Below are 24601 nucleotides of genomic sequence, written 5' to 3'. Positions count from 1 at the left end.
TGCCTTACACTGAAACTTAGCGAAGTTACTATATGTCCTTTCATGAGGCCCCTTTCAACTCTAAATATATAATTCTAGATCATTTTTAGAGATTTCTACAGATGTTAGGACAAGGGTTAATAACTTGTTAATATCAAATGTTTGGCATGGTCAGGCAAGGAAAGTCAGGGCTAGTCATAGAATACACTTATGGAGAAGAAAAAGGGAAGGCAGGGATAGTAGCACTGCCAATTATATAATACCACTGAAAACTTAATAGGACCATTTTCATAATCACTAGAGTTTCAAATGAAAGAATCATGCTTTACAATGAGTCAGACCATAGGTACACATATCTATATACCATAACTATATATATATATATATATATATATATATATATATATATATATGTGAGTGTGTATGTGTGTGTGTGTGTGTATACACACACACACATCAGAGAGGTAGATATATAAATAGATATCATGTATATGTATACCATAGATATTGATATAAATCATACATATCGTGATATATAAACAGATATCCCATATATATGTATATATCTATACATACATAGTGATGAAATATTCCTAATAAGAGATACCTACTTCAGGAGTTGCTGAAATTATAAAATTCAATCATGAATAAGAACATATGCTCCCTGCCTTACATTAAAACTTAGAAAAGTATTTCCTTTCTCTTTTTTTTCCTGTTTTCATTTTTAAATTTGATTTTGAACTCAATAAATACCATGTAAAATGGAAATTTCCATATACATAAAAAAAGAAAAAGAGGTCCATACATGAAACTGGGAATATCTATTATGGACAACCTGCCCTTCTTAAACATATAACTAATTTGACATAACTCCAGAAGATGTCCTGCTTATCTTTGATTCTTTCTGGCTTTCTTTCTATTTTCATCTGATCATTTTAAAAAATGCATCAATAACCTTTTCTTTTTCATTTTTTTCTTCCCCTTCCAACTCATCCCAAAATTAAAAAAAAAAGAGCTGTTCATTTCCTTTTGCAAGGTTTGTTTTAGCTCTAAATGTGTTGGGTTTTTGTAGGAATTTCTACAAATGTTTAGAATTTAGTGATTTGCTAGTGCGACATATCTAGCATTATCAGACAAGGAAGGGTAGATCAGAATGTTCCAATGTATAGGATGAATGGATGGCTCCCAAACATGATCAGAATAGATCATTCAGTGAAGCGGCAAAACTGAAGACAGAGGTATAGCCTAACAGGCAGAATTATCTTGGGTCTAAGCCTTTTGTCACTCTTGTAAGTTATTGTTAACCTACTATCAAATTCTAAAACAATCATGCCACCCAAAGACATTATTAATGATACCAATGAGCCTCCTACTAGAAATAATTTCTGAATATCCCTCGGAGCACAATTATTCAATGTAATGCTGTAGCAACTATTACCATTATTAGGATGATTTAATTCCATTACTTCTATTAAGTCCTACAACCAATACCAGTAATACATGTAACATCCATGTATTAAATCTAATTAATTTTGGACTCCCTAAGGCAGACTTCACATTCCTAGACATTTTAGTCCTCAAAAGAACCCTAGGAATCTGTCTCGAAAACAGACATCCCTAGAATGGGTTCTTATTCAATGAATATAATTTGCTCACATCATTTGCACTTCTAAGAAAAACCATGAAATGATCAGTTAAATTTTATGCTAGATCACATAAAAACAATTCTGTTTGCTTTGTGTAGTGTTTATATGTTACTCCAGTGGCTAACTTTCAGAATCAAACAAGAAATTTCCCAATTTTTAGGTCTTACCCTATGAATTGTAAATTCAGTTAAGATCCCCTACATAAAGGAAGGAAGTAGCAGGAGTCCTTTCAAATGCCAAAATGGGAAAATCAGAAACAGCTTAACAACCAAAGGACAGTTTCCTAAAATCCTAGGAGGTTACAAAGCAGACTCCAACAGACTACTTATTCCGTGGGTGTTTACTCAGGCATCTTCAGAAGCATATTGACTTTCCTTGTACAATTTGGTACACAGAAGTTATCTGTTAAATGACAACACCATTTGAAATCCAAACTACTCTTCCAGAACAAGATTCTAGAAGTGAGAACCATCAAAGCTAATGATCAAGCTATGTATGTCAAGTTCTCTTTCAAATTAACTTGCATTGTTCTATTTCTCTTAAAAGAGGACCTCTAAAAATTTGCTTAATTTGCATTTTACTTAGAAAGTGAGTGGTTCCTTGTCAACAAGTCAAAAAGCATTTATCAAGTGCCTACTCTGTGCCAGTCCCTCTACAAAGAAAGACAAGAGACAGTCCCTGCCCTCCAGCAGCTCATGATCTAATGGGGGACAGAACACGCAAACAACCATGTACATTCAAGTAGAGGAAGATAAACTGCAAGCAACCGCAAAGTGAAAACAGCAGCACTATGAGGAGGGAAGGCCTGAGAAAGGCTTCTTGGAGAAGGTGGGAGTTGAGTCTCAAAACCAGTGAAGCTGAGAGGTGGGGAGACAAGGAGACAGAACATTCCAAGCATGGGGGACAATCAGTGAAAAGTCATGCGAGCTGCAAAACGAAGTCATGTGTGAGAAACAGCAGCAAGGCCACTGTCAACAGGTCTCAGAATATGTACAGAAGAATAATGCATAAGAAGACAAGAAAAGTAGGCGTGGAGCAAGTTATAAAAAAGCCAAACATATGATTTTATATTTGATCCTGGGGGTAACAGGGAGTCACTACTTTTCTCCCTTTCAGGTCTTAATCTAATGCTTCTCCATGGTATAAAGGTGACTGTGGATTCCTGAAGGCAAGGACTATGGGTACCAAGCCATTACAGATCCTATCAAATGAGAAAGACTTTGAGTACAAGCCCTGCCCACGTAACTTTTGTCTAAGGACTATTCTGGGTGCAGAGAGGCTGACCACAAAAAGCTTAGCCAAAAGGTCATGAAGATTTTTGTCTGTTGTCCTGTGCAACAGGCCAAACAAATTCTTCTCTGACTTGGGCAGCCCCCAAGTCAATTCCAAATGATCGAGATGGAATGATAGAAAATGACTACAGAGAATGCTGGGATGCAAAAACTCTCACTTGTTAGGCCATGCAGATAACTTAACACGCAAGCTTTGTCCAGTGATGAATGATTTAACCTTTACTGGAGGAATTGAACCACAACCATATTTCATTTATAAGAATGCCAATCAGAAGAGAGACAAACGTTGCAAATAAATGAATGGATGGTTTTCAGGTTCTCCTTGGAGAAGCAAATGAAGTTTGCAGCATAGTATAGCAAAAATTGGGAGCCAGAATCACTGGTTGTGTAACCCTGGGCAAGTCACTTAACCCTGTTTGCCTCAGTTCCTCTTCTATAAAATGAACTGGAGAAGGAGATGGCAAACCACCCCAGTAGCTTTGCCAAGAACACCCCGAATGGAGTCACAAAGAGTCAGACGTGACTGAAATGAATGAACAATAAAGTGTCTAAGCCAGGAGTCAAACCTAGGTTTTTCCAATTCCAAGTCTAGTACTCTATTTGGAGTGTCATTGTGAAACAAGATGTTTGGGAACATAGCATTGATATAATGAAAATAATTTTGTAAGGAAATCTAGGAAACGGAGTGAAAGTATTGTGGAAAACATTGAGCATGGATCACCAGAATGAGAAACAGAAATGAGACTGTGGTAGAAGCATATATCAGATCATCCAATCAATGGCTGCTGAGTTCATAAAGCACATTATACACCTGGCATGGAGGTATGATATAGTAGAGATAGGAAACTTCAAACATCTGGTCATCTGTTTGGAGCTCTCTTTTAAAAGGGAGCACCTGGCTTTCATAATAATTCATAATATGTTAATTCTTCAAAAGGTAGAGCAAAGATATGTGTAACTGTTATTCTGAACCTGGTTCTGACCAACAAAAGAGAAACCATAGGATCATAGGGCCCCCTCTATTAAACATGTCTTGACAGAGAAGGAAATAAAAGCCAGGGATAGTTTATACTTTGAGAGGCACACAAGACTTCAGAAGAGTAGATTTCAAAAGAATCCTAGAAAACAAAGGCAGGACCACATGGCCTATAATTCTCATTTTTAAATGACTTGGATGTAATTGGAAGCAAGGCCAGGTAATGGAGGATCAAGAAGCAAAAATACCATGATCCTGTCAAAATAATGAAAGAAGCTCTGAAGTTCACTGTTACCTGAGGCTACTCATGAATGTTAAGGAAAATGTTTAAAAATAAGTTTAAGTATATTAGGGATAAGAAAGAGATTCTATTAAATTCATCTTGACAAACATTTATTGAGCACTTCTTAGGCACAAGGCACTGTTTTAGAAGCTGGTGATACAAAGGCAAAAAAGAAAACCACCCCAGACCACAAGGAGTCAACATGTTGCTGAAGAATCACTGCTTAGTGTTAATGGCCGGGCCTAGAGGGAGGGGGCTGATAATGAATGATGGTAAAAAGATGGAAACTTTTTGCTACCTTTTTTTAAGAAGATTTTCAGTCTCAGAAAAATAAAACTAGAGTAAGAAGATAAGAGATGACATGGGTAAGGGTGCACCTGGCTGACTTCACTGACTTTAAATCAGCTGGCCCAAATGAACCAAATTCCAAGGTAATGAAATGACTAACACATGAGCACGGTCAATGGTCTTTGAAAAGTCAATGGAGTTCCCAAGGCCAATTTTGCCTATGGATTTTTGATGCTTGGATGGGTGTGACTTACAATGAAGTAGAATAGCCTCGTGGCTGTTTTCTGTATGCACAGGAAGAGCCATACCTACTTCCCTGTGGCAAAGGGATTACATGGCAGCTGCCACTAAGTGAAGAATCTGCAGCTATGTGGAAATTCAGCAACAGAGACCTAGAATATTAGTAGTGAAGTGGAGAAAATAATCCAAGAGATGACACCAGATGCTCACCACTCAGCACAAAAAGCAGCTCACAGGTTGGCAGAGAAAATGGTCTAGTAGGTAATATCAGATCAACAGATGATATCACCAGTGGCAGATGGGGGCTTACACTAGGAGACAACCCTGTAGCATGAGTTTCCCTGGCTGTACATGTAGCCTACGTATGTTCCCTTATGTACTGATGGTTGTGCGTGTGGAACACTGTGCCCGTGTGAGTAAGGGTGCATGCAGGTGGAACAAAGATTTTCCTTGTTATTTGCCTTGCTGAGCTAGTTAATTAAATGCCTTCTATACTTAAAAAGAAAAATCATGGAGAAGAGGAGGGTTACTATAGGATGAGAAATGGGCAAACATCCTGATAGGAAAAATGGAAGAGGATGGAGTCTCCTTCCTCATGACTTCAATTCCTGGTAAAATTCTAGAATGAGTTATGGAGGGAATGGTTTATGAGCATTTAAAAAATGAAATGGTGATCACCAAAGAGCCAGGACAGAGAACAGGTCTCACAGCACGCATCTCATTTCCTTTTTTCGTGTTGTTACCAGAATGATGGAGCAAGGAAATTCTCTGGCTATGGCACATTGAAATTTCACCAAGGACACAATGCTCTTTTACAAGAAAATGGCAAACAACTTTACACCATTAATAATAATAATGCTAACAAGTAGCTATGCCTTCACAAACACCAAAGTACTGGTTCCAAACGTAGCACTCGTTTCATAATCCATGATCTTGTTGGAGTCAAGGTTAAATTATCTTTAAATTACCAAATTAAAAGATAAAGATAAGAAGAAACTCTGTACATAATTATAGTAATTATTACCTAACCTGAATAAATGAACTTTGACTCATAAAAAAGAAAATATTGTTAAAAAAAATAAGTAAAGAATAGCTCATTTGGGAATTTGTTTTGCTTAACTATATCTTTATAATAAGTTTTTGGTTTTCTAGTTTTCTCAATGGGGAGTGGAAAGGAAGAGGTGAGAGGGAGAGAATTGTAAAATGAAAATAAAATAAAATTGAATTTAAAAATAAAGATAAGTAAAGACACTGACTATCATTTCTTACAGCATTTTATTGAATATTAAAGATACCCCCAATTGAGAGGCTGAAAGAGCCTGGAAACCACCTCAACTAGAAAACATTTAATTTCCTTGCCAAGCAGATATTAAAAAAAAATCAACCAAAACCATCAGTTTAAAGTACAAACTTGTGGGCAAAGTAATTTAAAAAAGGTTGACAAAAGACAATGAGAAGTATCATGGTTGAGTATCATGGGAAAATGGTTCAGGAGAAAATGAGCCTGAAGAGAGGTTGGTATGAGATCTAGGTACCACTGGAGCTAGTGGGGTAGCCAGGTACCAATGTACTGGGAACATCATTCCTCTCCTCCCTGGCCCAGGCCTCAGTCTACCATCCCTAATCAGTGTCCAACAGCCATACCATTCTTCTTTTAAGATTTCCTCCCACCAGAGAATGGCAAATTGTGCTCCTCACCCCCCACCCTGAATCCCCTGACCTCCTGGAATCACCCAGCTATCCTGGCACCTGTCATGGTACTACAACCTTTCCCACTGTAAACTCTACCCCTACCTCCTAATCATTATCCTCCTCTGACCTCCCTTTCCACTTTATCCTTTGAAACTATCCTTTGATGCAATGAAAAGATCAAAAGATTTTGAGTGAGAAAATGGGTTCAAATCCTGTTTCTACCACAGTATGACCTTGTCCAAGTCATTTAATCTCTTTAGGCCTCAGTTTCATTATTTGTTAATACGGGAATTTAATTAGATGACTACACAGACCCCTTCCAAATCTAAATTATATTATGTTAGATCTCTTCCCATCACATTCCTTCCATCATCTAGTGCTCACTGTAACTCATCTTTCTCCTTAAGATGCCAAATCTCTTGGTACCCTGTCCAAGAACACTTTTTTCTTTCATACACACAAAGCCAGTAAGAAGAGGTAACATATTTCCTTGCTGCCAACTGCTTTCAGAACCTCCCTCTGCTACCATCATTTGATAACCATCTTTCCTTCTTTTAAAAGTGAATCTCTCACAGTGAATAGACATCTGGCTTAGGAGTTAGGAGGACCTGAGTTCAAATCTAGCCTCAGACACTTGATACTTCTTAGCTGCGTGACCCTGGGCAAGTCACTTAACCTCAATTGTCTCACCAAAAAGCAAAAATAAGGGAAAAAAATGAATATCTCACGGGCAGCTAGGTGGTACAATAGATAGAGCTCTGGTCTTGGAGTCAAGAGCACCTGAGTTCAAATCTAGCATCAGACACTTGACACTTACAAGCTGTGTGACCCTGCGTGTATCACTTAATCCCGACTGCCTCACCAAAAAGCAATAAATAAGTTAATAAAAGTGAATCTCTCCTGGGCCTATTCTTGTTGCTGTCATTTATGGAGTTCTAGATCCCTCCATCTGCCCCAGTAAATTCAGTACCAAGATGATAGACTTTTCTCCACAGCAAACCCCACATATCCCTTTGAATGCCATGGCCTCCTAATTTCTCATTCTCCTCGACTGACATTACCATAGGATAGGAGAGACAATCTCCTATCTACCTAGACCATGTAGAGGAGTGGCATTTGTAGATGAAACTGGGAGAACATCAGACGTGAAATGCAGCTGCTGATTTCTTACAGCTTACAGAAATAAAACTGGCTCTGTGGTTTAGAGAAAATAAGAGTTCATTGTCTTTAGTGACTATTAAAAAATAAACATTTGACTTAGTAAAACCAAATGAAGTTTTGAAGTCTACTCTCAAAGTCTCTCCTATGTGCATATTAAAATTATATGAAAATATGAGAGCTGTGACTATTGAAATTATTTTGCCCATTTACAAGCATTTGCATCATTTAAGGTGCCTATGGTGTTCATCCAAGTCACAGAAGATGTTGTGCACAAAACCCAAACAAAATTAAGAATTCTCTTTGATGTAAAGGGCTTTCAGATGCTCCTAATTAGAAATGCCATTGCACTAATTGCGTGAGCCCTGGAACACTCACAAAGCCTCCTCAGAAAATACACAGCAATGCCAAAGAGATTAGTCTAACCTTCAAGACTGGAAAAACAAGCATGATAAAAAAAAATCTTTTGCTAAGATCATGACATGCAGCCTGTTAGAATAGTTCAACAGCACAATACAGCAGACACTTTTTAAACAGCTATTACATGACTCACTTTACTAGACGCAGGGCTCAGGGGTAGGTGGTGGGGGCTGAGGCCTGCAGGGCCCAAGATAGAAAAAAAAGGAAAAATGACACTGCCCATGACCTCAAAGAGCTTACAATCTAATCGGGATTATGGCACATAGACAAAGAAGTATGACCTGAAATGGGATATAATGAAAAAAAGACAAAGATTCAAACATAGTGCTAACGTTAAACTTGAGGAGAAAGAGATTCATTTCGCCTAGCAAAATCAGGAAAGCCTGATGGTGACACCAAAGATATGTCTGGATGAGGGAAAAAGGATTTCATCAGAGAGCAAGGAGGAGAGAATACGTACCAGGCATGAAGAGATAACTGGCATCAAGACATCAAAATGGAAGAATGAAAGACAAGACTGGGGCACGGCTAGCTGTCCAATTTGGTGAGAACCAGGAATGTGCTGACAAATGTTTAACACTCTCCAAAAGAAAAAAATGTATCTACTCCACGCTTTTAAGTTTAATCTGTATCATCAACACTTTCTTAAATCTAGATAATCAACAGGACAAGAAATCAAACCCTGATTTCTAGCATTTGTGGGTTTCTGAAGTGTGAATGATCATAGCGAAAATTTAACCATCAGGTGTCAGGGGTGATGCCAGTTCAGTGCCCCATGGCTACAACTTAGAGCATAACAAAAAGAAGTGCGACACATAGATGGAAAAGTAGGTCAGAGCCAGACTGAGTAGACAATTATTCCCTTTTTTTAAATGAGGGGACTGAGACTCAGAAAGATTAAGTGCTTTGCCCCAAATCACACAGCTGATATGTGTTAGAGGCAGAATGTAATCCAGATCTTTGGATTCTCAGAATGGGGTTCTTTCCACTACTCTACACGCTCAGTAAATAGTTGCTGGATGAAACATTCTTGATGATAGACACTTCTCTACTTAGATAAGGAATACAATGGTGCCTCTTATGTCCAGTCAGTTAGTATTATTGGGGGCATTTTCTACATATCAATCTATATGAAGTAAGGACCATTGAGTTCAAAAGGGCCCTAACCAGACTCAAGCACTGTGATATCAAAGACTATGTCTTACCTAATTGCTTTGTTTTCCCCCAATGCTAAGCACAGAGCTTGGCACACATTAGATGTTTAATAAATGTTACGTTAAATTACAGTTACTCCCCCCTCCCATCATTAAGTCACAAGCTCTTGAAGCAGGAATTTAAGTTCAATTTCCTTTACTCCTTTCAACAATCAACTATTTAATTTATACAATATTCATCACATTTGTTACACCACTTTGAAAGTGTCCTTACAAAGGTCTGGTGGTTTTCTTTTTTGTTCCCATAATAAAACTGTAAGCTTCTTTAAGTACTATGTCTTTTACTTGCTTTGTATTCTGGAACTAAATATAGAATAGTCAGTCAATTAATGCTTGATAGACGATTGGCACTCAGGAAGTTTTAGATATAATGCTTTTTGAACCACTGGCACTAATGCAATAATGGATTTAGTACCTTTATTTCAACAAGGAATTTACTTTGCATTATTTCCCCAGCCCTAGAAATCAGTTTTTGCCAGTCCATTTAGTTTTCCTTAGAGATGGATGGTTGGTTGGTGGGCATGTAGGTACCACATCTGGACAGGTATTCTGTACTTATTTGGCTCAGGCCATAGAAAGAGGGCAGATTCACCACTCCATGAGAGGTTAAGCGAATCCATACCTCAGGCCAAAGTGTTATTGTTTCACATTCCACATCCCTAGACATAAGAAAGTTTTCATTTCTTTTAAAAACGATTCCAATTTGACACAAAGAGGTAAAAAAGCAAATGTATCTTGGTTCATTTTTAAAGTCCAGGGAAAATAACTAATTTCCTCAATGAACCAAGCAATGACATGCACAGAGGTGACTTTGAATATTCAAATCTTGCTTTGTGTAAAGCACTGAAAATTGTCTGTTTCTATGAAGGCCAAGAAAAAATTCTATCATGGAAACATTACAATCAATACCAAAAGCGTCATTGGTAAAATGGAGATTTTAGGGCTGCAGTTGCTGTCTATGACCATAGAATTGGATCAATTGATGCACCAGTCTCACTAGCACTCCTATTTAGGTGGGCAATTGAATTAATGCTGTCAAGATGTTGAGCCATAGGAGGGAAAGCATCCTCTTTGTTTCTGTTTCAGTAAAATAGCATGCTATCTCAAGTCAAGTCCTATTTGTCAAAGGGAAACTAATCCCATAGGCTTTACAAGTAAGAATGACTTAATGATGAGGAAACAGGTACTACTTCTACTCAATTAGAAACCTTTTTTTGTTTAGCATTAGTTCATCATGGTTCTCTTTTCCTGAATTTACAGTATAGCAAATTCAGAATAAGGCTAATAGCTTAACACAAAATACTAGGACTAAAGAAGATGAAAATTCTTTCCAATTCACGGACTGAAATTAGTTGCTGAGCAGATAAAAACAGCATAAGCAGTATCATCCATTTTTAGTCATCAAAGAATAGAATTAAATGCTCAGCTCAACACAACTAAAATTCAAATATCAAAGAAGTTTTTCACTAAAGTTAATATTCTTCCCTCTGAGAAATTCCAAGAAACATGGAAAGACAGGTGCAGAATGAAGAAAGGAGAACCAGGAAAAAGGACACAAACAATGGCTGTAATAATATAAATGAAAACAACACTATAAGGCAGACGGATTTAAATTAATGGCAATGATCAATCTGCTCCAGAGGGAAAATGATGAAATGCACCTCTCCTCGCTTCTCATCATTTCAGAATTTACTCCAGATATTGCAGATACCTTGGCCTAGGCTGTCACATGGGGTTGTTAAGTCAGTTTTGCCTAACATTTTTTACTTTGTGACAAGGAAACATTCTTGTGGGGCAACAGAATGGATATTGGGAACTTGTTGGTAAAAAAAAAAAAGGATCAGTAAAACTTTAAAAACCTTCTTCCCTATGTAAGGGAGTACAGCTATTCCTATCCTCAATTAATCAAAAAAGATACCATCTTCTAAATTGAATTAATCACCAATCCAAAGAAAAGTAGGTAAATCCTCCATTAATATAAAAGGATTATAGTGGCTTTCGATCATTGGATGAAATCAAACCATGTCATACAGGAAATACCTGGTGATTGGCTGAAAGAATAATCTCCGTGCCATGAGTAATACAGAAAGCCAATTCAAAAAGCATCCATTCAACAGTAAGCAAGTCAGTTGGTGATAGAATTAAGCCCCCAAAGACACCTGAGAGGGAATTACCTTGGGGAGGGAGAAGAGGAGAGGTTTTTCTCTCTCCTACTCTCATTTCCATTTGATGAGGTGATGATATTGTGAACTTAGACCAGAGACCAGAGGCCCCATCAGCAGCAGTAGCAGTGTCCCCCAGGAGCAGTGGCTAATGGCAGTGTCTGCATCAGGAACAGAGAGACCCACCAAGTACAAAATAGATACACCAAAGAAAGTACTATATAAATGCAGTGACCCTCTGTGCCCTGCAAAGATCTACTCCTAAGAGGAACTTCATGAGGTTTCCATGAAGAAGACAACTTTTAATAACCAGGAGCTGCGTTTGCCCTTTGATTACATGCAATGCCTAAGTTTGAATGTTTTCTTCCCAGGAATACTATATGTGCAAGAGAAGAATGTGTCCTGGGCTAAGGAAGGATGTTTCTGTAACAGCTGTCCTTGACAAAACTGCTTAGTAAATACTCTTTCTAAAATCTAATTAAGTCTAGTTGATAATCAATGGGAAGCATACCAGTAGGGGCTCTTGGGTGACAGCACCAGAAAACCCAGGCCCTCAGAGTTAGCCCCACAAAGGTTGCTACATCTACATCAACTTCATTATTACATCTAACTGTGCCCAAAAGTATAGATAAAGATTGAAGAATACATATGTGAAAAATAGGAGGAGGTAGTACAAAGTCAAATTATAACTGTAGTAGCATTTGACATCTGGGGACACTTTCTTTTGATAAGACTGAAATAGAAAGTTTACAGGCGAGTTGTCACCGACTCCTCCATAATGCTATCTATAATAATTTCTTTTTAGGTCTTATGATAGTACTTTTTAAAAATATCCTTGCACGTTTCTCTGAAATAAAGCAACCATCAATTTTGCACACAGACACAAAAAAATTTCAGAGTGTTTGTCTTACCAAAAATGTGAAATTGTCAGTGCATTAAGGTTTTGTTAAGAGGTTGCTACCAAGATCCAGCACTAGACAAAACAAACAGAATACCAGAGAAGGGAAGGAAAGAAAGGGGAGAAAAATAACCAAAGTTCCTTCATGGCTAGGGAGCTGTCCTTCAGACCTATAGAAATACAATCTAAATGCGACTTCCCTTGTGTGAATGCAGATGAGACAGAGGTCAGGGTTAGTCATATAGTCCAGAATGATTGATGAAACTTGACCTTCAGTCCCCTGAATTCTCACAACTCAACTATGTGAAAATGCACACAAATATTTACTTTAAAATCTTTGAAACAGAATTCCCACAACACTGTCATCATATCATCAGATCTCCTTTGCTAAGAGTCTCTCTGTAATATAAATAAATCTCTGAGCTATGACTGGCACAAAGAGCACTAGGTGAAATTTTAGTTGAGTTTTCCAACTTCTGCATTGGCAATAACAGCTGTTCCACATTATAGGTTTTGTCTGAATTCAGTTTGTAAAGTGGTGCGAGTTCTCTGGAGACAAACGCTACATAAACATAGAGTAGCCATATAATATTACCGATCCAATATTAGCTTGACCCAAGCTTTCCTGACTATTGTGTGGTGGAAAGAGGCTGGAATAAGCATTTTAAAAACCTGGGTTCTAGGTCAACCTCTAAACTAACCCTGGAAATTACACAAGATGTGGATCAGCATGAAGCAGGGGAGAGTAGTGATTCCAAGGGAGGGAGGGAGGAATGGAGCCTGGAGAAGTGTCTCCCTTTACTTGGCCTGCCCTTGGCACCATTCCACCAGTCCACTCAGAAATGAATAGGCAATTACCATTAATCAGAGCACCACAGAGGCCAATGAAAGAGCCAGTTGTACCGAGAAGCAGTCAGAGAGCAGGGTCAAAAGTTGCTGCCAGTGGCAGAATTTTGAGTGGAAAAGCTACAGCAATCAGAGACAGCCCCAATTCCCAAGTTCCTCAATTGACTTGACTTTGACCCTTCAGAAGGCTGTGAATGGAAAAGCAGATGGGGGATAGAGTGGAAAAATATTAGCTATAGGAGGTAACTCCAACTTCGAGGATCCTTGCTGTTACCACTGAGGGCTTTTGAGTCTAAGCATCTGAACTGTGTCTGTTGTTGTTATTCAGTTGTTACAGTCATGTTCAACTCTTCATGATCCCATTTGGGGGGTTTTCTTGGCAAAGATATGAAAGTGGTTTGCCATTTCCTTCTCCAGATCATTCTTACAAATGAGGAACTAAGGCAAACAGGGTTAAATGACTTGCCCAGGATCACAACAGCTAAGAAGTGTCTGTGTCCAGATTTGAACTCATAAGATGAGTCTTCCTGATTCCAAGCCCAGTGCTTTCTCCATTGCACCATCTAGCTGAGTCTAAATTTGTCCTAATTTGGGGAAATGCTGATAATTTTTGAGCTGCCTAGGTCTGGGAGAAATTTTGAGTATATAGGCTACATAGCATTTGGGGATTTTAAAAAAATACATTGTTTTTTATTCCTTTTGATTCAATGGTAATGAGTAAAACACTATATATGGCCAAGTCAACCTGTCTCAGCAAATCCATTATGCTACACCCATATGATTAGGATTCATTGAAATTCAGCACAAAAGAAAGATGGTGGAAAAGGAGTCAAGCTATAAGATATTAATCAGATAGATGACAGATTCCCCAGAGATCACAATCCTAATCTGATGGGGCAACCACTACCACAGATAGAGGTCAGAAATATCTGCTCTCTGAGAATCACAGAAAATGTTTGTTTTTCCCCCCACCAAGCACCCTCTGGTGGTGGGTGGAGTACATAAACACTTGAGTGAGACACACCTTGCCTACTGCCTGTCTATTGTTGAATAAATAAGGTAAGGTTAGTGGCCAGCAGCATCCTACAGTGGATTAAATTATTATTGTTTTATTTTCCTAGAGTAAACTATTTTACCCATGGGGGTAGGAGATGGAGAAGAAAGTCAACTTTCAAGGGTGATAATCAAGTAAATGTTTTCATTCAGTTTATTAATTGTATTGATTTCCTACATAGGTTTACATTACTGAATATATCAATATCTTCTCTTTTTGTTTCTATTAATAATTAATCTCCTTCAAAAACTGCTTAAAATTAATTTTAATTAAAATCTCTTTCCTGATGATCTCACGAAATAGTAATTAAACCCCTTATCTTTGTATTCATATTGAGACTGCTCTTACATCTTTTTATCTCATACATATCCCAAATTTAATTTTAACTCCTTACGGTCAAAGAACATGGAGTTGCTGTGAATAAAATACTCTGTAAACTTTAAAACACTACATAAATATAAGGTATTGCTTTATTGTGACATAGTGAAAAGAGTACTGAGTCCAAAGACTTGGGTTCTAAGCTTGACTCTGTTAGCAGCAGCATATGTGACCATGGGCCTCTCACTTAATCTCCTTGGTCCTCAGTTTCCTTATCTGTAAAATGAAGGAATCTAATCAGATGATCCCTTTGGTCTCTTCCATTTCTTCCATTTTTTGGTTTTATAAGCCTCCTATGGTACTTAATTCTAGGTAGGTGCTAAGTGCTCAATAAATAGTATTGACCTACCTTTGAAAACTGAAGTAGATAAACTTATATGTTATCTGGATAAATTTTTTGAAAATAAATAAGGGAAAGAAAATGCTACTGTTTTAGTACTAAGTGACTGCCTATATTGAATTCACCAAACAATAGCTCATCTATTTTACTCATCATGTATGTAAGCTTTCATTTCTTATACATCCATTGATTTAACATTTTAAGAAACATTTTCCGTGTGCTGGGCACTTTGCTAAGTGCTGTGTCCCTGCCCTCAAGGAGCTTACAATTTCATAGAGGAGATTATAATACACGTTATAGAAACCATTAGACTGCAAAGTCCTTGAAGGCAGGGACCATGTCATTTTCAACCTTTTTATGTTTAGTACCGAGTACAGAATCTTGCAAATGGTAGGTATTTAATATATTTGTTTTACTAAACGATTTATACAGAACCCTCAGTGCCCAGTGTCTTCTGAGAATTACGAACTGGACTGATTTTGTACCCTATCAAAAGAGATGTAGTTACTTAAAGACCAAGAAGACTTTGTTGGTTTTATTTATATAGTAATTCCAGGGCATGGTTCCCAAATTCAAAATGATAGTAAGGCTCTTATGTACTTCAAAAATTGACCCAATAAGCACACTATCTAACACTTAGTGCATAAATACAATTACACTAAGTATATGTGTACATAAACTAGAAATTACACTGTCATTTTAGGTTATAGTGCAAGTAGTAAATAAGACCTTGCATTTACATAGTTCTTAATTTGCAAAGCATAACAAACCTATAAAATAAGTATAATATATTTTATTATCTTCACTTTATGGATAAGGAAAGTGAGTCTCAAAGAGGTATAGTAACTTATCCAAGATCACATTGCTAGTGAATGCCAGAGCCAGGATCTGAACTAGGGTTTTCTGGCTTCAAGTCCTAGCATCTACCATCCTTCCCCCCACCACCACCACCTTCAACCCCACCCCCCAAAAGAAGCCACCACACTTGCAGTAGGACATCAATCCTTACCAAATGAACCAAATAAGAAAATGTGTTTGTTTGACAGTTAGCACTACGCCCATCAAACAAGAATCAAAAAATATATTCTTTAAATTCTAGAGAAATACTTCATCTGGAACCATCTATCAGACCTATATCCAATGTACTATCTTAACAGAAATTCACTATTATTTCCAGAAAGACTGAAAAACAAATCACAAATATGCATTGGAATTTAGCCCAAAGTAGTTCGGGAAAGCTCTGTATACTTTAAACCTGAAGTTTTGATTTGGAAGACTTTCTTGCTTATACAGTAACTTTTGGAGGATTCTCAAAGAATCATTAAAGGTCACAGATAGTTTAATTCTAATTTTCATCTGTTTTCTTGTTCATTGTATATACTTTAAGCCCTGTACCAGTGAGCTAAGTTTACCAAATGATATATGATTAAAAAACAAAAATCAAAAGTTTTAAGGGGGGGGGAGAGTGAAGAGGGGAGGAGGAAAAAGGAGATGGGAGAGGCAGGAGAGGGAGGGGCATCTCTGAGGTTAACTTTTCCAGCTAACATCTGGCATCCCTCTGGTTCTCCACCCTGTGCTTTGGAGGGGATAATATTCCGTGACAGAGCTCCCCTGAACTTTTTAGGTTGAAGAGAAATAAAACACAGAAACCTACATTGTTTTCCTCTTTCCTGCTGCAGAGAGAAGCAGACCCTCTCGAGGTCACTTTCGCTGTGGTTTCTAAACTGGGAGCATTTGAGGAACTCAGGCCAGGAAGAATTCACCATCCCCAGAACTGGTTCACAGCCTTCTTTTGCAGTTTCGCAAAAAGACTGACAGGGCAAGAGTCCATAACTAGAATAAGAGAAATATTTTTGAAATTTAATATTTTTCCAAAATACATTTCTGAATATATATTTGAACAAAAATAAATACAAGTTCACACCATATGCCTTAATTCATAACTTACAAAAATGTCCTGTCTTAAGTAAGCTCATAACTCATTTATAATTTCCATGTGAACCCTTTGACCCAGAAATAGCACTTCTAGGGCTATATTCCAAAAAGATCATAAAAAAGGGAAAAGGACCCACGTGTACAAAAATATTCATAGCAGCTCTTTCTGTGGTGGCAAAGAATTGGAAATTCAGACGATGCCCATCAATTGGGGAATGGCTGAGCAAGTTGTGGTATACGAATGTAATGGAATACTATTGTGCTATAAGAAATGATGAACAGGCTGACTTCAGAAAAACCTGGAAAGACTTGCATGGTCTGATGCTGAGTGAAGAGAGCAGAACCAAGAGAACACTGTACACAATAACAGCCATGATGTGCAATGACTAATATTGATAAACTTAACCCTTCCCAGCAATACAAGGATCTAAGACATCTCCAGAGGCCTCGTGATGGAAAATGCCATCCACATTCAAAGAAAAAACTATGGAAGTTGAATTGCTATTTTTTTCTCTTCTTTGAGTTTTGTTTCCTCTTTCTGGTGGTTCCCCCTATTGGTTCTAATTCTTACTTACAACATCACTAATGTGAAAATATGTTTAGTAGGAATGTAAATGTATAGCCTATATCAGATTGTGCGCTGTCTTCGGGAGGGTGGTAGAGAGGAAGGGGGAGAAAAATTTCAAACTCAAAAGCATATGGAAGTGATTATTGATAAATCAAAATAAATTAATAAAAAAATTAAAAAGAAAAAAATAATAACTTCCATGTGAAATAACTTTTAAATGATAAAAGAAAAAATTCACAGAAATAAATAAAAACATTCACAATAGGGAAGAATCATTAAAACCACAGAATCCTTGAGTTGGAAAGGACCTCAGAAGTTGCCCAGTTAAACCCTCTAAGTGAATACCCTCCAAAAAAAAAAATCACTGAGAAGTGGCAATTCAGCTTTTGCTTAACCCTTCCTATGAGAAAGAATTCACTACCTATCAGTCAAACAAGCACTAATTAAGCACTGAGCACTGTGCTAGGCACAGAAATAAAACTGTCCTTTCAGTAAAGCAGCTACATTCTATCAGGGGAAATAACACACACACACAGAGGAAGAAATACAAAATAAACACAGAACAGTATACACTATTTAGAGAGGAAGAAAATTAGTATTGGAAAGATTAAGGAAAACTTTACAAACGGATGGTATGTGAGCTGAAAAGAAGTAAAGGGTTCACTGAGGCAGAAGTGAAGAAATACATTCCAGGAATAGAGTATGGCCAGGGTAGAAGCAAGAAGACAGGAGATGGAGTATTCCACGGGAGGAATATGAAGGACAGTTTCAGTAGACCACAGAATGTGGAAAAGGGAAGAAGGAAAGGGAGTAAGCAAATGCTTACCCCACTGAATCATTAATCCTCATAACAATGCTGGGAGGTGGGAACAAGAGTAATGAGTAAATGGGACAGAAAAGTCGCCTGGGACCAGGTTGAGGGACTTCAAAGGTCCAAACCACAGAGTTTACACTGCAGCCTGGAGGCAAAGGGCAACCACTGGAATTTGAGTGGAGGAGTGACATTGTTAGACCTGTGCTTTAGGAAAATCACCTTGGCGACTGCAGGAAGACAGACAGATAGGAACAGGAAGGGCTTGAGTCAGAGTCCAAGGAGACTGTTACAATAGTCCAAACAGGAAATGATAATGGTCTGAACCCAATAAAGTATCTACGGGAGTGGAGAAAAGGATAAAAGATACTGTGGAAGTAGAAAGGGCAAGGTTTGGCAACTGGTGAGATATTTAAAGAGAGAAAGTATGAGTAGTTTGGGGTAATTAAAGTTGCAAACCTGGGAAATTGGAAGTGTGGCGGTGGTTCCTTCAACGAAATAGGGAAGTTCAAAAGAATGCTACGTTTGGTAGATGGGTGGAGGTCGGGAAGGGAGCAATGAACTCTATTTTAGACATGCTGAGTTTGAGACGTCTATGAGACAGCCAGTTTGAAATATCCAAAAAGAAGTTGGAATTCAAGAGAGATATTGGAGTTAGGTACATAGAGCTAGGCATCATCTGCATGGAGATGATAACTCACCAACCCATGGGTGTTGAGGCCATTAAGTGAGAGAATACAGAAAGGGGAAGATAGAATATCAAGAAGGGAGGAGACGACAGAGAGAGGTGGGGAGTCAGGAATAAGTCTCAGACTAGGGGCAAGATGGGAATGCCAGAACACTAAACAGTCCAACAGGAAAAGAATTAGGAGAGAACAGTGTTATAAAAATCGTAGAAGAGAGAGGACGAGGAAGAGGGTGGGCAGCGGCCAGTGTCGCCAATAAGTTCAGAAAGATGAGGACTGATAAAAGATCATCAGAGTTGACACTTGAGATCACTGATAACACTGGAGAAAGCCGTTTCAGCTGAATTCTGAAGTTGGATTCAAGATTCCAAAGTGTCAATGGAAGCAGTGTGTATGTGTGTGTGTGTGTGTGTGTGTGTGTTGTGTGTGTGTGTGTGTGTGTGTGTGTGTGGTGTGTGTGTGTTTTAGGAGTTTGGCAGAGAAATAAGGAACAACAAGAGGGCAATAGCTTTAGGGAATGATAGAATCTAGTATAGGATTTTGGTTGTAGTTTTTTTTTAAGGATGGATTTGGGCATGTTTGTAGGCAACACAGAAGGACCCCAGTAAATAGGGAGAGACTGAAGTTTGGGGATAGGAAGCACGTTAGAAGAAGTGATGTGCAATGAACAGAAAGATAGGTTGAATCCCAACTTCAAGGGGAATCAAAGAACATGCTTCATCAATGATATGTCAATAGAACCATCTTAGAATAATACAACTTGAAGCTGGAAAGAACCTTAAAGGTTAACACAATGCCTGGCATATAGTAGGTGCTTAACAAATGTTGATTGATTTCTAATCCAACCTCATCATTTCACAAATGAGGGAAGTGAGATCCAGGGAGATTAGACGACTTGTCTAAAACTAAAAAAAAAAACAGTTAGCTGCCAAACTGGGACCAGAATTCGAATCTCCTGACTTCCAGGCCACTGTTATTTTTATGCCAGTTCTTCTCATAAAGAAGACAGCTTTATTGTCACTAAGCACACATTAACTCACTCACACCATCCCTTCTGAACCTCTACTACAGATTTCAGGTAATCCGGTAGTATTTTTCTCATTTACTGTATCACTAATATAACGGTAACATAACTAGATAAAATTCTAAAAGGAAACTTGTAGGAGACCTCAGTACAGAGCCTTTACATACAAATGGAAATCCTTCTGGCCACCCTCATCAGCTCTATTAGGAAAATAATTGACTGTCAAAGGCTGAACTTGAAAATCACACATCTTTTTGGCATGAAAATATTTCTGGAATCTTCATATGGCGATTTAATTTTCAGACAAGGTATAAAGCTATGACCAAATCAGTTACAATAATTATCTACACATGTAAATATTTAGGTTAATTTAGTAATGCAGACATTGCCAGTGGGGCTTGATATTTCCAGGAATTAGCCAAAGGATAGGGAACGTTTCTGTCCCAAGACAGTAGATATAAACTGAGCCAGACTCAAACCACTAAAGACTTCCTATACAAAATAAATACCTAACTGCTATTCAGCAATTAGACAGATAATTTCAACTGAGTTCTTGGCAGCAGGAAGATTACATCATCCAAATCACTACTATTTCTTTTTCCAATTCATTTCTGATAAACTGGGGATTAGATTTTGCTTAACAAGAATCGAGACACATATATCAACCAAATTCAAAACCTTAACTTGAACAATGCAGCTGAAATTTTGTTCTACTGCACAGACATCTGTGGGTGGGGAGTGAGGAGCCACCTTCAGTTTTTCATCTGCCTAAGGGAGCACCCTGATCTCAATTAGCTGAGGTCAAGGCAAAGAGAGGGCAGGGATGGCATCTCCTGGAGAAATATTGCTCTTCCAGGCCAGACAGCAAGGCAGAATGGCTCCTGGGAAGCCTGGCAATGAGCAGCCAGCAGATACGTAATCCTCTGGACCATTTTCCACCCACAGAGAGAGATACCTTCTTTTGCCTTACTTCTCCAGGGAACTCATTTTACCAAAGAAGAGAAAGCACTTCACAAGTCTGACCCATGTCATGCTCAAGGAGAGGTATACTCCAGGGACAAGCAATGACCTGGAGACTTGGAGTACTTAAGAACCCCTCTGGAGATAAGGAACAGAATAATAGAGGAAGGAGGGGGGTTATGCTTCTCCAATCATGTCCAATCCGAGGATCGGGACAGTACAGCTACCAGACAGCCCTAGAAGGCACAACAGGCTGGAAAAATACTCCTTCCAGCCATGATCTGTACCTGCCCTCTCTCGCTCTGAAAAACTTAACTATTTCAGACCTGTTTCTACTTTAACCAGATCACCACGGGTTTTAAGTATTTCCACTGCTAGCTGCTTCTTGAAAAACCGGGCTCAATGACCTATATTCCCTAAACCTTCCCCAGATGTTTTTTTAATTTTTAAAAGGATGCCTATTCCTTTAAATGAATCTTTAGTTGATAGAATTTTAGACAATAACACAAAATGAAGTAAAAACAAAGTAAGGCTAAATTGGGGAAAACATTTTTGGAACACAATGTTAACTCCAACCTGACTCAACCCTGAATCTGTTCCACTGAGCTACTTCTGATTTTTTATATCTCCCATTCTTTTCCTTCTGAATCAACAGTCTCTAAAAAGGTGTGTCTGTATGTGTGTGTGTCTGTGTGTACATGTGTATGTATGTATATGTGTCCTTAATAAATCAGGCATACGTCAATGACCACCACCCCAATCTGCCTTTCTGGAAAAGTGAGAATTCTGGCTCTCCTATAACTCTTGTGTATCCTAAACTCATTTTTTAAGAAATTCAATGACCTTGAAAGGAAATTTGCTAAACCTGCCTGTTTTTCTAAATTTCTGGGTGATCTTCCCTGGGAATATAATATGCACATTAAAATGCCATTAAACCTTCCATTCTAAAATTAGGTTTTAAAGAAAAAACAGAGAATATGTTTCTGGAATGGTTCTCTTAAGACAAGTTCCTGGCTTAGAGATGCTAATTGCTAGAACAGTGTATGTGAAATAGTGTTAAAGCATTAATAACTAGTACATCTTTCAAACAACAAGGGAGACTTGGAACCACTTGTCCATGTTTTTCATGGAATTGAGCTTTCTCTAACTGGCTGGCCTATCTTGCTTTTCAGCACTTTGGAGACACTGAGGAACTACATTTTGACATATAAATACCTACTTGCAAACAAGCAAGCTTCCACCTACAAATAAACCATGAGAGCCAGCTGTGATGATTGGAAATGCCATATTAGGAAGGTAATATGACCACAGTGGGGAGGTGTAAAATAAATTGTATGTGCTGGAGAAATCCTTAACACAGCCTAGCACAAGATAAAGCTAGTCTCATCTCTGTCACCAATGACAGAAACCTTTAACAGCTATGACAGTAGTGCTGCCAACAAGTCTCAGTACCTCTCAGAAAATTAGTGTAATGTTTCCTCTAGTTAACACGTGCTAAGAATAGCTCAAAAAGACATACACGGGCTTTACAATTTACAGCAACATACTTTACTCACAATAACCCAGTCACAGGTGGTACAAGTATTATCGACCCAAATAATAGACGAGAAAATGAAGTCTCAGAGGTAACAATGACTTGTTCAGGTCACTGGCTTAAAAAGGAAAGGACTTTGATCTTCTCACTCCAAATACTTGGTGTCACCCTTTCCATGGTGGAAAAGAATACGCTAAAGTGTCCTGGTCAGTATTGTCTAAAATAAATTTTATATTCAGGACACAGATTTATAATTATTTAAATAAGACACTGGCACAGGACTACTCAACATGGCATGCCCATGTCGGAGAAGGTGCGGTGCTCTATGAGCAAAGCAGAATTGAAATAGCTCAAAGGAAACACAAGATGCGCAGATTTAGAGAATCCTCCCCAAATGTTCACACGGACTATTTGTGCCTGACCTGTAGTAGACCATTCCCGAGCTCTCATCAGTCTGATCGGCCACACTCTGAAACTTGACCCTAATGTAGTGAAGTCATTTTGGTCCTCTTCAAGAACAAAGGACAACAACCTGTACCTGTATATGTTTTCCTTGCTTCAGGTAATAAATGTTTCTATTCTTTATTATTTCCCCAAAATAAAGGGCAAATAAGATTTTTATAAATATATATGTTATATATACACATATCACATATATTATATGTAGTATATGATGTCATGTAATATATAATACTTTTTATAAGTCTATAAAAGACAACTTCATAATCACCTTTTAAACATCCTAGAGAAACCCAGCATTGTAACTTCCTACCATGAAATTTTGGTAAAATGAATAATCCTTTTCTAATGTAAAAAAAGTTCTACTAATAACTTACTTGTTTTGCAAGTTGAAATTTTTTATATCAGACTGTATTAAGGAAGGGCATAGTATTTTTGTTGTCTAGTCATTTCAGTCATGTCTGACCCTTCATGACCCCATTAAAAGATACTAGAGTGGTTTGCCATTTGCTTCTCCAGCTCATTTTACAGATGAAGAAACTGAGGCAAACAGGGGAAGTGACTCCCAGGGTCACACAGTTAGTGAGTATCTGAGGCCACATCTGAACTCAGGTCTTCCTGACTCCAGGGTGGGCACTTTATTGACCGCACCACCTAGCTGCCCTGAATTAGATTTGGATGATCTCTAAGATCTCTTCTGCCCTTAGATCTTATGACATTATAATATTTGAATCTCAACAACAACCACTAAAAAATGACCGTAGAAAAGGTCCAGAGGATACCAAAAATAATTAAAATATCGACTTGAGTATGGACAAAATATTAAAGGAATGCTAGTCAAGAAGACAACAAAGGCTATGAAGGAATATAATCCAGTGAAAACCACCACGGACAAAAGCAGCAACATGGCGGGGTGGAGAGCTGATGTCTTTACAGTCAGCAGACCTCAGCTTGAATCCCATCCCTGACACTTACTACCCATGTGACATTGGGCAAGCTAGTTAACCTACTGGGCTACAATGTCCTCATCCTTTGTGGGTGAGTCGGACAGCATGATCGCTAAGAATTCTTTGAGCTTTAAACCCACGTCCTTATGATCCAGGGTAAACACTAACTTGTCCACCAATCTGAGAACAGAAGAAATGTTGGAGAGGATTTCTTTAAAGTCAAAGGAGAGGCAGGCTTAGGACAAACAAAAGGAAACACGCTAACTGTTCCATCAAATAGTACGGTACATGCAAAAACTCATCATGCCAATAAGTGATAATAGGAGAACAGAAAAGGATTTCAAGAAGAGTCTGCATAATTTCAGAGATCCATTGTGTGTCATCATGGGAAATAGAGGAAGTTTGAAAGCTGTCTCTGGCCAATATTTTTCCTATGGGCAGTAAAACAGTATCCTGTAAGTAAACTTTTGAGGTTGATGGAGAGAAGAAAGGAATGAAGGAAATGAAAACTTAGTAAAGGCCAAGTATGTACCAAGTGCTTTGCAAATATTATTACATTACATCCTCACAACAGTCTTGTGAGATAGCTACTGTTATTATTCCCTTTTTTAATTGAGGAAACTGAGACAGACAGCGTCAAAGTGACTTGCCCAGGGTCATACAGCTAATAAGTGCCTGAGGTCACATTTGAAATCAGGTCTCCCTGACTCCATACCTGATGCTCTACCCATCACATCAGTAATGGCATAGCATTACTACATTTCTCCATAGAACATCTCTTGGTATCACTGTCAGTGACAGAAAAGTGATC

General features: G+C 38.1%; 1 protein-coding gene across 1 annotated transcript in view; it reads right to left on the bottom strand.

The window, feature by feature from the left end:
• CORIN (corin, serine peptidase) overlaps window positions 1–24601 on the bottom strand; it is a 209798-nt gene that overhangs the window by 102867 nt on the left and 82330 nt on the right. Inside the window, 1 exon segment of the mRNA XM_078148375.1 lies at window positions 16521–16699. Within this exon segment, the coding sequence (XP_078004501.1) occupies window positions 16521–16699 (179 nt within the window).

This window comes from Phascolarctos cinereus, unplaced genomic scaffold, assembly GCF_003287225.1.
Source record: "Phascolarctos cinereus isolate Bilbo 61053 unplaced genomic scaffold, phaCin_HiC Scaffold_9;HRSCAF=440, whole genome shotgun sequence".
Lineage (NCBI taxonomy): Eukaryota > Metazoa > Chordata > Mammalia > Diprotodontia > Phascolarctidae > Phascolarctos > Phascolarctos cinereus.
Note: the sequence above shows the minus strand (reverse complement) of the source record. Positions and strands in the feature narration are given on the sequence as shown.